The sequence below is a fragment of the Sparus aurata genome, chromosome 19 (genome assembly GCF_900880675.1).
Source record: "Sparus aurata chromosome 19, fSpaAur1.1, whole genome shotgun sequence".
Lineage (NCBI taxonomy): Eukaryota > Metazoa > Chordata > Actinopteri > Spariformes > Sparidae > Sparus > Sparus aurata.
The window spans coordinates 11667358-11684454 of NC_044205.1; the positions used below are offsets into that span (position 1 = coordinate 11667358).

At 40.4% G+C, this 17097-nt stretch overlaps 1 protein-coding gene across 1 annotated transcript; it reads left to right on the plus strand.

Moving 5' to 3' along the window:
• On the plus strand, positions 1-16916 carry nsmaf (neutral sphingomyelinase (N-SMase) activation associated factor). The gene is given in 32 exon segments (XM_030398343.1): positions 1-140; positions 3629-3715; positions 4525-4603; positions 4920-4981; positions 5303-5339; positions 5503-5553; positions 5970-6041; positions 6228-6275; positions 6458-6510; positions 6679-6808; positions 6894-6965; positions 7069-7177; positions 7758-7934; positions 8058-8137; positions 8250-8340; positions 8963-9026; positions 9207-9258; positions 9508-9628; positions 9787-9918; positions 10001-10043; positions 10130-10296; positions 11775-11886; positions 12285-12343; positions 12989-13056; positions 13141-13208; positions 13287-13353; positions 13355-13411; positions 13512-13595; positions 13931-14081; positions 15325-15427; positions 16073-16182; positions 16321-16916. Coding segments are annotated over 32 exon segments (2739 nt in total). The 5' UTR covers positions 1-102; the 3' UTR covers positions 16416-16916.
• Positions 16917-17097: the final 181 nt, after the last annotated feature.

The following is a 17097-nucleotide window of genomic DNA, read 5'->3' on the forward strand; positions in this document are numbered from 1 at the left end:
TTCGGGGCGGTCACGTGGTGTCCAGGAAGTTTCCGTGTTTACAGCGAGCGGACGGACTGTGGCTGCTCGGACCTTAGTGTCAGAAGAGGATGGTCCGCAGTCATGGCTTTTTTAAGGACGCCAGAGCGGACTAAAGAAAGGTTTGTGCCTCTTCGCCTGTTGTTAGCGCGCTGTTGTCCCAGACAGAGGGCTCGCTCTGTGTGTTAGTCGGAGCTCCGCAGCAGCAGCAGCAGCGGGCTGTTTGTCTCGGCTGTGGCTGAATCCCATTATTACGTTCTGCTGGGCCACTCTGCTAATGAGAGCTTCACTGTCAGCTGTGTGTGATGCACTCTCGTTACTGGAGGCGCCGAGTGTCTGCACGACATTATGGGACTGCGTGCTGGTAAAGTACAGTGTTTAAAATGTCTCATCATATCTTTCTGTATTTGAAGAACAGCACATCAAACCTATTTGAATCCTGCTCTGACTTCTGTAACCTTCACCAGAGGGCCCTCCTGACCTGACAGGGGCATAAAGCCATATACAAGTTATTTGAATATGACGTCTCATAACCAGCCTAAGTGCACGATGGCTCATAAAGTCATTGTGATCAAATGGAAAAAGTGGTATCTATTGAATAAGTCCTTGGTGAATTACATATTTTCTAAATTTACCACAAGAGCCAGCTCTTAAAAGCTTTTAAATGATGTTGATCTGATCTAAAGAGAGAAGGCATTACATCTCCAGATTACTCAGTGTAGTTCGGCCTGCTGAGCCAGGAGGAAGAACTGCCTGGCTCTGAAGAAAGGATGTGCAGAGCAGCTGAGCTCATTGCACTTCTTAGTAGAGTGGAGTGCATCAAGGTGCAGGTCAGCATAAATGAGATTTATGGCAATATAACAATGTGGTGAATGTAGAACTCTCTCTGATGTTAAACCATTTATTCTGACCTTTTCCCCTCCCAATGCTGTTGGCTGCAACAACCAACTTCTTCTTCTTCTTCTTCAACCTGTCTTTTTAAAATTTATTTATTAGTTAAGTTAGGTTCACTAAGTGACAGAAAATGATGTAATTGAGATCACTCATGTCCTCAAAGGTCTGTTTTTTTCTGTCATAGAGAAGTTAAGAACCCAGAATAGGTTCACATTTGAGAAACTTTAAAGTGACTCAAAACAATTAATAAACAATTAAAGAAGTTAATAAGAAGAATCTTATAGTTGACAACTGATTGATTCATTGACTAATGGAATGTATGGAAGGTAAAATGAGGTCAGGGTCTGGTGTGGCACTAACAACTGAGTCGACCGCTTTAAAAAACTAATAGTGAGGACTGAATTTTATAATGATACTGGCAAAGAAACTGTGTTTAAAGGGACACTATGTAGTTTTGGAGGAGTAACTGAAACTCTTAATATTTACAATATTAATGAGGAAATAATACAAACTCAGAGTTATTACGATTCCATAAGTTAATAAAGATGCTGTTCTCAGAAGGAAATTAGGTCCCTGAACATTGTATGAAATTAGAAAGGTGGCAGGGTCCGCCACATTAAACACAGTAAAACAGTAGTAAACCCTTAAGATCAGTTTGTTTAGTCAGTTATGAAAACAAAGAGGGTTTGTTTGTTTAGGAATTTAGGAAGAATCAGGCAATGATGATGTTGCACCATTTTAAAGGATAGGTACACCCCAAAATGACAGTTATCTGTTCACCCTCATGCTGATGGAAAGTCAAGTGAAGTTCAGTAGTAAATCCTGATATTTTTTCTCATGTGACTACACCAAACGATGCGTCATGCTAACGTTGCACCCGCCGCCTTCACTGTCATGAATTGGGAAACACACCAGCAGCAAAACAAAGTGTATCCGAGCCATAGCATAGCATTGCCCTAGCAATGTAAGGAGGCTACATAAAGCTACATTTTAGTTCCCCAGTGTTTATCTTATCGTTACCTTACTTGGATGTTCAAGCCCCACTGTGCTGAACGGTCCTAGTGTGCTTTGTTAAGCAATTTCCCTTTTAATTTGAGTCAGTGGTTATATCACGTCCAATACACAAACAGATACATATGACGAGATGAGTGAAATTAAGGGGAGAAGTCTTCTATTGTCATTTTTTTTAGGTTTATTTCAGTGCAATGTGTTATTCTCATCTTTATTTATTTTACATAATCAGTTTTGATGATGTCTGTGAACTGCAGCAGGCTCAGCTCAGTCCACTGTGTTGAGTATCTATCATACTACTGCAGGTTCTACTGGCAAATATGAGCTACAGTGCAAAACCTGTAGTTGTCTCAGCAAAATAAGGGGTTCACCACTCACTCAAAGCACTGATTTGAAGAAGATTCAGGTGACCATTAGACAAATCTCATTCATTTTAAATTCTGCCACAGTGACATATGACATATTCAGTTATTCTCCAGCTAAGTCAGGAGTGAACATCAAACAAATGGAGGGTTTCTGGAGATCGAGGGTGGTGAAAGGAAAAGTCACTTCCAATAGTGATGAGCAGGAAGGATATGAAGCAAACAGGTTTATGGGACATGTAGTTTCAAGTCTTGTGAAACATTAGCTCAAACAATGGTTTACAGTTACATGAAATAGATTATAGTGGTGCTTTAGAATACTTCATGTACAGCAGCATCTCCAAAGGAACTCCCCAACATTTTGATAAATGATCTCTTGGCTTCTTGGACTCACTTACTACAGATTCAGATAAGCTGATGTTTCTGGTACAGAGATACTGTGTGTCCAGGATGTGTGGCCTGGTTTAGGACAGATGTTGGCTGTAACTGCCCTGTGCTGTCCGAAATGAAAAAATCTAAGTGTTGGCAGCAATCGGCCAAAACATTGGGCTTGTTCTTTAAAAAGTGCAACACTGTTTGACGAATGGAGTCTGATTACAACACTTTGGCCAAAACAGTGTTTGGATGGTAAACAGCCTGTGATCAAACCTGAAGATCCAGTACAGGCGACACATTAGATCACACAGCTTTGACCTTAAACATTCAACACAGGTGTTATTACATTTATATTAACAGTACATTTGAAGGCACATTTTCTTTTTTTCTTGGTAATTAATGTCACCAAAATGCAGATGTATAATTGAATAGTTTGTCTTGATGAAGAATAATTCAAAGTGTGTTTTTTCAGTTGATTATTGTAATCACAGGACAGTTTTACTGCTTTGGTACCAACGTTGCAACATTGCAGCCCTATAACATTGTCGGACTCATGATGGAACGTTTTTCAATATGTGCAGAAGCAGATGTCCTTTTTAATTCCACACATTCCTTTTTTCCTTGTCAAAACCTGGACCCTACATTACCCAGAATGCAACTCAAGTGAGTGACATCACTTGATGCAATTTGTCAGATTTATTTCAGTTTCCTCACAAAACGCTTTACACATTTTTTTTCCACAGTTGCTTTAGGACTCCCCAAGACCTGTAAACAGACTTGTGACATGTGTGTGATATTGGTGAAGTTCCCCTTTAATAACTGATATAGTCGTTGTCTTAGGGTTTCTTGTTTAGTTTTTTTTATCCACTGTTTTCTTTATGTAAGTGGTGAGTTGGCCTTGTTGTTTGAACACACTGTAGGTGCCTTTATTTCATGGCGTCTCACACTCTCGTTTTTGTTGTCCTCAGATTTTCTCTCCTTTTGCTGGATCTGGAAGAGTATTATTTCGAACAGCACACTGCATACCACGTGACGGCCGGTTCGAAAAAGGAGAGGTAATTAAGATTGTTTAACCACGAAGCTTCACCTCTGACTAGTAACATCTGTCAACGTAACAGCTGAAGACTGCCTTAAATTATGAATAATGTGGTTTGTGGATCTCCAGCATTGCTTCACCGGTGTCTTCTTGTTTCATAATCTGTGACTTTAAACCCAATAATGTGTAAAAACTCTGAGATCTGCTAGTAGCACTTGTGTTGTATTTATCAGGTGTTTGGTCAAAGGCTTTAAAGGTTGAGGACACCGTGTTCGCCTGTAAGAAGCAGCTGTTCAAACATCAGCTTATCCTGTTATGGAGGCTTGAGCAAACTGAAAAACATCCCAAGCCTCTCAGAACAAGATTATTGAGACAATTTAACTTTATTGTCGTATTAAAGCACACGAAGGACACACGGACATATGAACTCTACATCGATGATTCATGTGTTTTCCCTTTTTTATTTTGTGGCATTAGTGTAATTCTGTTTGTACCAGTCAGCACACTCATTTCTGTTGTTTGTTACAATGTTAGACACATGTATAAATCTACAGGGTTGCTTTACAGCACAAAACGAGGAGGAGAGAGAAGAAAATGTTTTTTATAGCTACAAGCGGACATTTAATTAGTATTTCTTCTTGCCAACATTTCCAAAAGAACTGTTTGTTTCTTATATTTTATGTTTCTGTGTTGCTCAGAGTACTCATTCATGTATCAGATTACATTTCTGTTATTTATTTTTGTTGTGTGGTTATATTTAACTAAAGAGGTCAGTGGTTAAGAGTAGCAATAGTGCTAACAAGCTAACTTTCCCCGTTTTCCTTCCAGAAAAATCAGAGGCTCATTCAAGGTCTGCTCCAGATCTATCATATTTGATCCAGATGATCATGAAGAGCCAATTTTAAAGGTTTGTTCGAACAATATATATGTGTTTCTCATTTGTATTTTAACTCTTGGTACCAGATTAAGCTTTTTTCTTGTCATAATGCAGTTGGGGAAAAACTGGAAATATATATATGAAAACATTGGAGATCAGCTGGAGATATGAGCGATATCAGTGTATATGCACTACTGTATATGCTCTCCTCATATTAAAGCCTGTAGTGTTTTTTGCATGCCTTTCACAGAACCTGTACATCATGTGTGTCTGTGTCTTACAGTACGTGTAGTAAGCATGTGATTGTAAATTATGACACATGATCCGTTGTTTCCTGTCTGTGTAGATTCCTCTTCGAGACTGTAAGAAGATCGAGTTTGTGGAGAAAGAGAACAACCCTTTTAATGAGTGAGCATCCTGTCGTCTCTAGTGCAGCATGTTCAATTCACACTCCCATGTTTTTTAATTTGTCAAACTGGTGTGGTGACCTCATACTGGCAACCAGCCAGAGCAGCTCAGAAACCATCATCTACTGCGATCGATCTGCCTTGTACACATTTAAAATAAATTCCGATACTGATTTGTTGATGGTCCAAGAGGGCTTTTCAATTTAGTTCCAGTGTTTTCACTTAGTATTTAGTTTTGCTTGGGACTGTCCCTTTAAATCTCAGTAAGTAATGGACGGCGGTGAAATGTTCTGATATTTAAAGTCTTTTGTTTCCCTCATAGGCCTCGCCCATCTTCCATTTCTATTTCATGCGTGCAGGTAAATTCTCATAACCACACCCATGTTATCTATTGTGAAACATTGATCTTCAGACTCCAGTCCATTGTCCAAATATACAATGATAAATTGTTCTCAGAGCATTTTATTGTCATTCCATGTTTTTTTAAAGATACAAAAATGTAATTTTCACTTTTGATTTCAGGCTATTTACATCAAAGAGAGCAACGTCATAGCACCTTACAGAAATGAGAGGGTGAGTGAACCGACACAGGGGGGTCTCCTCTGATGTTTCTATGCTATGAGCTTTATTATTATTTAATCCATAATGGTCTGTTTTCTGTTTAAAAATGAAAATTGAATTCAAACAGTGTGTCTGGTCCAAACAGTCACACTTAAGTCATCACAACCTCAGATCAAATGTGAATCTGAGCCATTTGGAGACATGGCTGCAGAGTTTTTAGTGGCTTCACACTTGGCTACAATGGTGTATCGTCTGTGCTCAAGTCTTGTTGTGCTAATTCTCACTCTGAATCAGCCACATTTCATCTATTATGTAATCAAGCCTACTTTAAGATCTGTAATGATTTGGTTGTTGAGTGCAGAATAAGGCTCCATGATTTGCTCATCAACTCAAATGAGACTCTTAAACTTGTCTCATCACTTCGACAGGGGGCAACGAAAATGAATTTCCGTCTGGAAGTTTGGAGTAAAACAGAAGATGTGGTTTCAACATTACTTCAGGTTCGTAGCTTCTCTAAAACAAGAGTGATTTATGTCCTCCAGAGTCACAGGAAATGGGCAGAGTTTGCATTTTTTCAATAAACTGAGCCGTTTCTTGACTCTGGAGCCGCTGTATTTGTTTAACTGCTCTGGTGTGTGTTAGTGATGTTCTTGATCATTTTGACTGATTTTGAATTCATTCTGCAGCTCCACAGGGCATCCTGTCTGGAAAAGCTTGGAGATCAGACTGCAATGGTGAGTCCATCAGTGATTGAAGTCAGAACACACAGTAGGCCTCTGAAGTCTGCGGAAATGATGTAATGAATAATTGATTTTGCTTCATGTATTTTATTCCACTTAGTCTTGCATCTTTCAATCGGTTATTATGCTTTTGATCATCCATGAGAAAACATAAATATTTTGTGTATTTCTGCTAGATTGCAGCCAATCTACAGTCACGGCTGGCGAGGTCGTCTTTTGACAAAAACTGGTAGGTTGAAGTCAAACAGAGGGACGTTTATCTGTGTTTACTGTCATTTTGATTTCACCGTCTGCTACACTACAAACAATACTACATTCTAATGAAATATCCAGATTAAGTGTAGTTGTTTGAATTATTTGTGTGTAAGTTTTGAGCTGTCCTGAATGCGCTGTAAAGCTTTCAGAGTGTAGCTGAGAAGCCTCACATGGAGTGTGCATCGGAGATGGTCATGCCTCTGGTGTCCAATCCGGGCCACATCTGCATAACAGATGAGAACCTCTACTTCCAGCCGCTCAATGGATATCCGGTGAGCTGCCAGTGGACGTGCTAGCCCCTCGATCGAGGCCTCACAGTTATTGACCTGATCTTCATGATTTGACTTGTCATTTCAGGAACAAGTGATTCAAATCAAGCTCCACCAAATCAGGAGAATCTACAAGAGGCGGCATGGACTACGACCACTGGTGAGGTCGCTGAGCAACTCCAAGCTAAAGAATGTGACTTCCCCTTAGCCGGTTACAGCTGTATCTAATGTCATGTGTTGTGTGCTCGTCTCTCCTCATCCAGGGTCTTGAGGTGTTCTGCACTGAGAATGATTTCTGCTCTGACATCTACCTGAAGTTTTACAACACAGCCGACAGAGATGAAATCTACTACTACATCGCCACTTTCTTGGGTGAGAAGAGTTCCTAAACAATCTTGTGTCTTACAAATAACAAGTATCAAAGATGAAGTCTTTTGGACGTAACGCAGCAGCTCTCCTTTTTTCTTTAGTTTGCAGACTTAAATGTCATCAGTCTTTCAGAACAGACCGAATCCTTGTGTTGTTTGCTTGATAATATCACAATTATAAACATTACATAACAGCACAGAAGTTTAATTATTAACGTTTATCCAAAATATAAGCATTTGAATATGGTAATGATTGGTGAAACTATATAACTAGGGCTGCAACTATGGATTGCCTTCATTATCGAAATATCTGTCTGTAGTTGTTCAGTCTACAAAATGTTAGTAAAGGGTGTAAAAAAAGATGACGTTCTCAGACGCCTTGTTTAGTCCACAACCCAAAGATATTCAGATCACTGTCGTAGAGCAGGAAATGGAACAGAAAATGTTACTTTCATTTCCTTAAAAAATTATTCAAACCGAGTAAACGATTAACAAAATAGTTGGCGATTAATTTAATAGCTGACTACTGATCAGTTCATTGCTCAGCTCTACCCATAACACACGTTTTCCTCCTTCCTGCTCAGAGAACCACATGACGGAGCACACAGCAGAGAGCTACATGCTGCAGTGGCAGCGCGGCCATCTGAGCAACTACCAGTATCTCCTCCACCTCAACAACCTGGCTGACCGCAGCTGCAACGACCTCTCCCAGTATCCCGTCTTCCCCTGGGTGCTCAATGACTACAGCAGTGCTCAGCTGGGTGGGTCCACAGCAAAGAAATACACACATCAGGGTCTGGACCCGAACAGCTTCTGTGCTGCAGTTACTGTGCATACACCCAGGTGTTGTCATAACTCATGTTGTGTGTTTGTGTTTTTACCAGATATGACAAACGCTGACACGTTCAGGGACTTGAGCAAACCTGTGGGCGCCTTAAACAAGGAGCGACTGGACAGGCTGCTGGTGAGACATAACCCACTGACTGTGTCTATGGATTTGATTTATCTCGGTATGAGTCATAAATAGTGTATCTCCTCTGTGAGTATCTCCAGTCAGCCAGTTCTCCTGTTCACAGGCTCGCTACAGAGGCATGCCTGAGCCTCCCTTCATGTACGGCAGTCACTACTCCTCTCCAGGCTACGTCCTGTTTTACCTGGTCAGAGTCGGTATGTCACACACTACCTCATGCAAACTACAGCACGCATGGAACCGCAGCACACACAGCCTGCATTCAGTGTGTTTTATGCACAGCTGACCTCTGCGCAACCAGAATGTCTGTTTTTGTCTGCACGCATGTTAGCACAGTAAAAATACTGTCACTGTGTGAGACTGAGGTTTGTGGCAGTCTATCTAGAAGCAGATCTCACACTAACACTTGAAATTCAAACTCTGCCAGTACACCTTAAACATAATCAAATTAGACGACAACAGGTTTTTAAACCCTAGGCAGAAAATATAGATTTTTGAGAGAAATATTGTAAAGATTTTTAATGCCATGAACATGTTTCAGGTTTAATACTAAAGGTGTTTGATATTTAAAGAACAATTAATCTTGCAGCCCCATAACCACCCTCAGTATGTGATGTAGTTTTAGCCTTCAGACAAACCATGTTAAACCAGCATTTTTTACAGCTGTGAACATGCTGACATACTACAGCAACCTAGACAATAATTACACAAACGAGAGGTTAGGTCAATTCTACTGCACATGTGTTCTGGTCTGTCCCACTTTTCTTGTGAATGAAAATGTTTAATAGTTCATTCATCCTTGCTGTCTTCTTCCTGCAGCTCCAGAGCACATGCTGTGTCTCCAGAACGGCCGCTATGATCATGCAGATCGCATGTTTAATAGGTACATAACCACCATGCATTGCAGGATATCATCAATCACAAATCAGTGATGCACCACAGATTGTATTCCTCTTTTATTGGTGACGAAATAGGAAGAATACTTTCTACAACATGGGACCTTTTAAATAATTGAAAGTATGACATTGCATGTTATTTACTGATGTGTATTTATCTTTTACAGCATAAGTGAAACGTGGAAAAACTGCTTGGAGGGGGCAACTGACTTCAAAGAGGTATTTTCCTAGAAGTAAAGGCTTGTACTATCAATGGTTATCAGTCAAAAATCACCATCTTTTGCTAATCAGACTCTATGTGCTTGTCACAGATGTAATTTAAGTTATTTCTTGGCTCAGCTGTGAAACAAGCAGTTAATCCATTCAGTTGTTGATGGCAATGCAATATCTGAAGTGTCTGTAGAAGAGTCGTGTGTCTCATGATGAGTTTGCTGTCTCGTGTGTGTGCGCTTCTCTTCTACGATGCAGTTGATTCCAGAGTTTTATGGGAACGACTGCAGCTTTCTAGAAAACAAACTGAGTCTGGATTTGGGCAGAAAGCAGAACGGAAGCTTCGTTGGCGATGTCGTTCTACCACCGTGGGCCTCAGGTAACTTCCTGTTAGTCACGGCATGCCTGTCAAATCTGATGGACGCTGGTGTTACGTCCTGAATCCTCCTTTAGCACCCACACCAACATCCACCTGACAACATAATGTATAATGCTTTCAGTGCGCGCCGCTTCATGTTTCCTGTGTCCCGTCTGCAGATGCCAGCGATTTCCTTCAGAAGCACAGGACAGCTCTGGAGAGTCAGTACGTGTCGGAGCACCTTCATGAGTGGATTGACCTGGTGTTTGGCTTTAAACAGAGAGGCAGTGAAGCTGTTGCAGCTCACAACGGTAAAACGACAACCAGCTGTTTTCAGCATCAAACGCACCAAAAACTGGAAGAAGACTCATAATTATCTTCTTTGTCTTTCAGTGTTCCACCCGCTGACCTATGAAGGTGGCATCGACTGTGACAGGTATCAAAGGAAGTCACCCACAGATGATTACTATGAAAGATATTTAACATGATGTTGTGTAACTCACTTTCTGTTTCTTTGGCAAGCATCGAGGACCCCGACCAGAGAATCGCCATGCTAACACAGATCCTGGAGTTCGGCCAGACGCCCAAACAGCTGTTCACAAGCCCCCACCCTCAGAGAATCACGCCGAGGTTTCACAACATGACCCGGAGCTCCAGCATCACCTCACCACTCAGTGAACTGTCTCCAGGTAGGAACACACACACAGACAGTTTAAAGCAACTTTGGATGTTGGTTTCCCTGGACGCAGGAAGTAGGAGTACTGAGGGGGTTAGCAGCACCTTCTAAGATGAAGCAGAAGTGTGTGTGTGTGTGTGTGTGTGTGTGTGTGTGATGCAGATTTGCAGCAGTGAAAGAGTGAGAACTCATGCACGAGTGAGAAAGGGAGAGTGTGAGACTATGAACAGGAATGTCCATGTTCACTCTGGTTCATAAGTCAAGTATTTGAACTATACTGCAGATTGGAGCCTCTACAGTGACACACTGTTATATATGCTGTTTACTTCTACATCTGTATCCTTACCACACAGCAGTATTATAAACAATGAGGTTTTTGATCCCCAGTAATAACATGCCATCCCGAGTGGCCATTGGTGATCACATGGTAGTTTCCCACTTTGTATGCACATAAACATGTACATCCCCGGACAAACGGACACAATGTTTGCAAAATTTCCAAGAAGGACCAAATAAATAAGAATTTATCATTGACAGAGATTATTAAATTAATCCAAACACAACAAAACACAAAATTGTGTGAATTTATAATTGAGTCTGGAAAATTTCTTCTTGCTGTTGTTGTCTGTGTAGTTGCTGTGGCTGCCTTCAGTGTCACTGTTGGCACCTCGCATTGGGAGGTTATAAGAAAAGTGAACTGCACACAGCACTGTCATGCCAATTATATAATATAATTTCCATCTCCAATGGTAGAGGTCAGAAGTTGTCTCAGGGTGTCTGCAGGTCTTTAAAAGGTCAAAAAATGTCTAAAATTCAGATTTATGGACAAAAGGCCTCAGAAGTCGTTACATACCCTAAACTCTAAATTTGAATTTAATTAGGTATAATTTAAGTTATCCATCTTTTAATTTAACTCTGTCAAAATGAGTCAAGCTCTTCCAAGTGACTCTACATTTCTGTTGCACTGAATCTAATATTGTCTTTTTACTTTATACTAGCATTTAACCTAAAGTTAACATGTAGATTAACCTAGCTCACTCTAATAACCATATTCCACTTATATACCTTTATACATGCCTCATACATGTTGGCTAAAAAAATATCTTGAAACAGTCTTAAAAAGCATTACATTTGCTTGTCTGAGACCAGTGGACATCTTCTAACAGTGAATGCATTTGTACAGTTTTGGAGGCCATTTACATAAACTGTATCCCTGTCAGAGGGTTTGATCTGCGTCTTTATAGGAAATCCATGAAATAGTAAAGTGAAGAGTTTAATTTATGGACAAAAAACTCTCAGATTAAAATCGAAATCAGATGGCAGAACTAATAAAACAATCTAAACAGCTGCTGGTTTAATTGATTTCCACTGATAGATTAATGTATAAAAGTTATTTGTCATAATAAGCCGCATCCATGACCATCTAACACATCAGGGTGTCATTTTAGATTTCCCTACATGTGCAGCAGTTATCCCTCTGTTGTTTTGCAGCCTCTCAGAGCGAGGACTCGTCCTTCGAGGACCTGACCGAGGAGAGCAGGAAGCTGGCCTGGGCGAACATGGGAAATCTGAAACTTCTCTCCAGCCACAAGATCCATAAAGAGTACGTGAGGAGGCGTGCAGCTGGCTGCAGTAATGACAAAGTGCAGATATAATTGCCTTGCTAACCCGTAACCTGAAGTGAAAGCTTTGGTTCAAGTATGAGGAAGTGCATGCAAAGCTCGAAGGCGGCGGGCAGCTGAGTTCTGAAAATAGTGACTGATTAAAATGTATTGTGGGGACACAGCTGAGGACAGGTGGCTGCTGTACCACTACTTCCTTCTATTTAGAAATAAAAACAATGTTTTCTCACATCAAACTAAACATTGAACTTATTTAGAATTCCCCATGTCTCAGTTTTATGTTGTGTGACTGCTTCATTAACCTGAGTACATGTTGACTACCACATTTAAGTCTTGTGTTGTGTTTTAGACTAAGTGAGTCTTTCTGTTGAATGTGCAGGGCTGTTACAGGCATCGCTGTGACAAGAGACCGAGCAGCTATTTTCTCCACGTCCCAAGGTCTGCAAAATCTCTTCACATCTCAAAGCTTACATCTATCAACTTGGTTAATAATCGATCATGATAAAAATAATTTCAATCATTTTTCAAGCAAAAATATCAAATATTTTCATGGTTCCAGCTTCTTAAATGAAAGAATTTGCTGCTTTTCTTTGTCATTTATGACAGTAAATGAAGAGTGTTTGGGTTTTGGACTGTTATATATATTTTTGAAGACATTACTTTGGGCCCTGGGAAATTGTGATGATAATTTTTTGACTACACAAACAATTGATTGATTAATCCTGAAAATAATCTGCAGTTTAATAGAAACTGATAGATAAAGAAAATAACCAGTAGTTGCAGGCCTACACAACAGCTCACCCACATCTGCCTCTAGTGGCCCTCTGGGGTTCCTGTTTTACCGAAATTGTGCAAGGTGATGTCATCCCAGTAAGGACCTCACATAGGGATACACCAGTAAAGTAGTCAGAATGTCTCACACAGCACTAAAAGTCACAATGTTGTCTTCTGAAGCAGTAAGATGCACAATTGAATAATTAGAGAAGTAGTTTTAGCAGAGGACCACTGTGTCCTCACTGCAGCGGTGTCTCACTGATGGGAATGTGTCAAGAGTTGCACTCACCCGTTCTCTCCGTCTTCCAGACTCAACACTTAAGATGTTTTCCAAAGAGCTGCAGGACTTCCAGAGGAGCATGTCCTTCTCTAACATGGTACAGTATGCAGCTGTATTTACTCTGCACTTCACCATCTCCGTCTTCATTCTAACTCTGTCTTAACGATGAACTGTCTTTCAGGCCCTGTCATCATGTTTGATGCTGGCAGATGGGAAAACGGTGGTGTGCTCTTCGTGGGACAACAATGTGTATGTAAAGTATCAACATTTGATTTGGTCTTCAGACAGATGTTCATGAGTTCACACTGATGTTTTTTCTTCCCTCAGTTATTTCTACTCCATCCCATACGGCAGGCGGCAGGACACGCTGATGGGTCACGACGATGCCGTCAGTGAAATGCTGTTGGTTCGATGACCGGCTGTACACGGCGTCCTGGGACTCCACTGTCAAGGTCAAACTCTAAAGCGCTGTAATGAAGCGATGACCGTAAATGAGGCGTATCAGGCAGATGCAGAATTGAGAGTCACAGATGATGTTTGTTTGCTTCACAGGTCTGGCAGTGTGCTGCTGATAGCCAGTCCAGTCACAAGAGATCCCAGTTTGAGTTACTGGCTGAGTTGGAACATGATGCCGGGGTGAGTGATGAGGCTGACCGTTAGTGTGTACAGCTTATATTTAATTGTCTCGAGTCTATAAGAGGAAGTTTGAAAGTGAATCCTGCAGGAGGCACGTATAGCTACTGTGACCATTTCTAAAAAAAACGAATACATTTTTTTTTATCATGATTGAAAATGTTCTTTTTCTCATGATAATGTGCAGGTGATAACACATGTTTAAATGTTCTATAAATATATAATGATGTTGTACCCATTTTTAACAAATAACAAACCAACCTACTGCCAAACACTAAAAAGTTTAGCAGCAAACCTGTTTTCCTTCTGTAATATCACCTTTCTGACACTCTGTGCAGGTGAACACCATCAGTCTGAATCCAGCGGGGACTCTGCTGGTGTCTGGCTGTAAAGACGGCACCATCACCATCTGGGACACCAGCAGCTATGCAACACTGCAGCAAGTCCACTGCCACACAGGAACCATCCACCACATGGCCTTCAGTCCTGGTACGTGTCAACCCGGCCAGTACGACCCTCTGAGTACTGGTGATGAAGTAACTGACTGAACTGAACACTTATTCACTAGTTGCTGCTCAGCATGCATATTAGTAGCACATTGACTCGTCATCAGTTATTTTAAAGCCTCCTAATTACTGCTGATTAACAGTAAATAAGGAAGTTTCATCTTGATATTTTTTGCTCCATATGGGTTTTAGTAATTCTCCCTTCTTCTCTCATTCTCTCTTTAATTTGGCTGATGTTAAGGTTCTTGTTTGTAATAAATAAATGCAATGACCTCCAGTGCCTTACCATAAATCAGCCTTAATAACTCTTCATAAATATGGTCTTTACTTTTGTAACAAAACACACAACTAGTGTTAAGAGTGTCCCAATAGCTCTAAATGAAGTCTTTCTAACTCAGGATATGTTGTTGGCTCCAAATTAAGGTCTTACTGAAAACTTATTCACTAGTATTTTGACACCAACTATCACTTCAAGTTTTGAGCATGTTGTTATATAAGGGTAAACCATATTTCTTAAGTGTTATTACCACTGTATATGCAGTGTATCAAGATGGTAATTCAGCTACTTCCTTACTAACTATCAGCGGGCTATATCCAGGAGATTATTGAAGAATTCTTAGTTAGTGGCCCAGTAGTTGGTCATGCAGAATAATTCATTAATAAGTGCTACAAACTGAATAATGAATAGACGATATGATACTAATGCGCATGCTGATAAGCAGCTAGTCATTAGTGAATGTGAACCTGAATATAAATAGTTCCTGTTATATGCCGGATCAATCGAACTCTGTCTGCCCTCACAATTGTTAGATACTTGGCAATTTCTTTTCTCGTGTTCCTCTGATAACCTTTCAGAGTGAAGCAAGTCTTAAGGATTTTTCAGTACAGACCACAGTCATTGGTTCTGCTTTCTTCTTTAAGCAGCTGTTCTATTGCTTCTGCTGTATGACTCACAGGGATCTACTACAGATGAGGACAGTTTAAGTATTTCTGGCGATGCTGTTTGCTCCAACTTTAACTTATAAACTTTATTGTCCCAGCGATCAAGGCCACATTTGGCAGTATAATGTAACTTTGTCTAAAGTTTGATAAAAACCTGGCTGTATGACAGCAATACTGCACTGTAATGTATACTAGTTCTTTTTCTTACACTAACAGAAAACCTTTGAGGAACAGACACAATGACAGACTGCTTTAAAGCAATGACTCTGTTTGTGCATCCTCAGATAGCCGACACATTCTCAGTGTCGGTGCCGACTCCTGTATGAAGGTTACTGACGTCCAAACAGGAATGGTGATCTCATCGGTGAAAGCTGAGGAGGAGCAGAGGTGAGAGACACACAGAGGCAGTTTATAGGCTTCTTACAAAGTCAGGAAAGTTTAGAAGATGCTTCATTTCAACTGATTTTGAATGTGCTTGAATTGAAATATACAATTCTTGAAAAATGCTTAATTTTAAACATAATCTAATTTTATCTACGCCAATCACTAATGTTAATCAAATGGTCCCATTATTATTTATGCTTGTTGTTTCCTGGTGTCGGAAAAAGCAAGAATTAAATAATCATACATTTGAATTTTGTATGAACAGCTGGTAAAGTACACAAAGTGAGAATAAACATTGATCGTTGTGGGTACAAAGAGGAATTTTGGAACTATTTTTCAAAATGTAATTTATGGTAAAATGTATTTGATATGATAAAGGCTCTGGAATTTTTGGAACTTTGAGATTAGTTTGTAACAAAGCCAGAGGTGACAGCATCTGAATCTCCTCAGATAGCGCGAAAGTCTGATCCTACCGGTGTAATAAATCTTCTGATTTTCTAAATGAGTTTCCTTCCCCCAGAGCCAGTAAATGGATTTTGAAAACCTAGTGCCAAACAAATCTCTGCCTTCGACAATAAAAGCTGATTGACAGTGTCCCTGCTGGCTGATGCGGTGAGTTTAAAGGACGTCCTCCCTGTGTGTGTCCAGGTGTTTCTGCTGGGACGGGAGCTCGGTGCTGTGTGGGGGACGCTCCGGTGACCTCCTGCTGTGGGACCTGCTCAGTAATACAGTCACCAAGAGGATCCCTGCACACTCAGGTACAGTTTGTCTTCTCAGTCAGCAGCTCGCCTTGCTTCTTCTACTGAGTAACAGCAAATCCATGAGTTACATGAGGATTTATTGAAAAAAATAGATTATTATGCACATATTCATTGTTAGTCTGTGTGTGTGCGCAGCTGCTGTCACAGCCATGTGGATGAACGAGCTGTGCACCACAGTGATCACAGGCGGAGAAGACAGACAGACCATCTTCTGGAAGCTCCAGAGTTAAGAAGAAAGACAAAGACTTGTAGGTCAAATGTACTGGACAATACTGGCCAAGTATCCTGCAGACAACATGACCGACTATCTGACTCTGAGCGGAGACTCCTTAAATGTACTGTACATGTACAGAACGCAAAGCAGGAGGAGGAGAAAGATGAGTAAACTGTTCTCAGTCCAAACTAAAGGTCACATACAGTCGTGTTAATTCATATCTATCTGCACATTGAGAGAAAGGGTCCAATTTGCAGTTTAGTGCATGAGAGCAGGAAGCTAAAACAGTGTTCATGCCTAATTTTTTATTTGTGTTTTCAGCTTCTTTTACATTTGTGAGGATTCCCCCCCCATGTATTATTTGTTATGCATCATGTTACATCGCTTTTTAACATTTAAGTCATGTGTCTATAGCTTTATGTGCATTGTATTCTTCGAAGTGGACTTTAAATGTCTGTTCAAAGCTTCAGGCTGCTCAGGTGTTATCAAATACAAATTAACACTGATATCTAAAAGTCCTCTTTCCATCGTCTCTTCTTTGTTGCTTTGGCGAAGCGGCTCAAAGTTTAGAAATTCAAGCCACATTGAGTATTTATATCACCACTGTAGAAGAGTAAAGGGTGAGACAGTCCGGTTTTTTTTGTGCTTCAGGGTTTGTTTCATTTGTCTTAAATCCTCTTCTGAGAAAGTTCCATTTT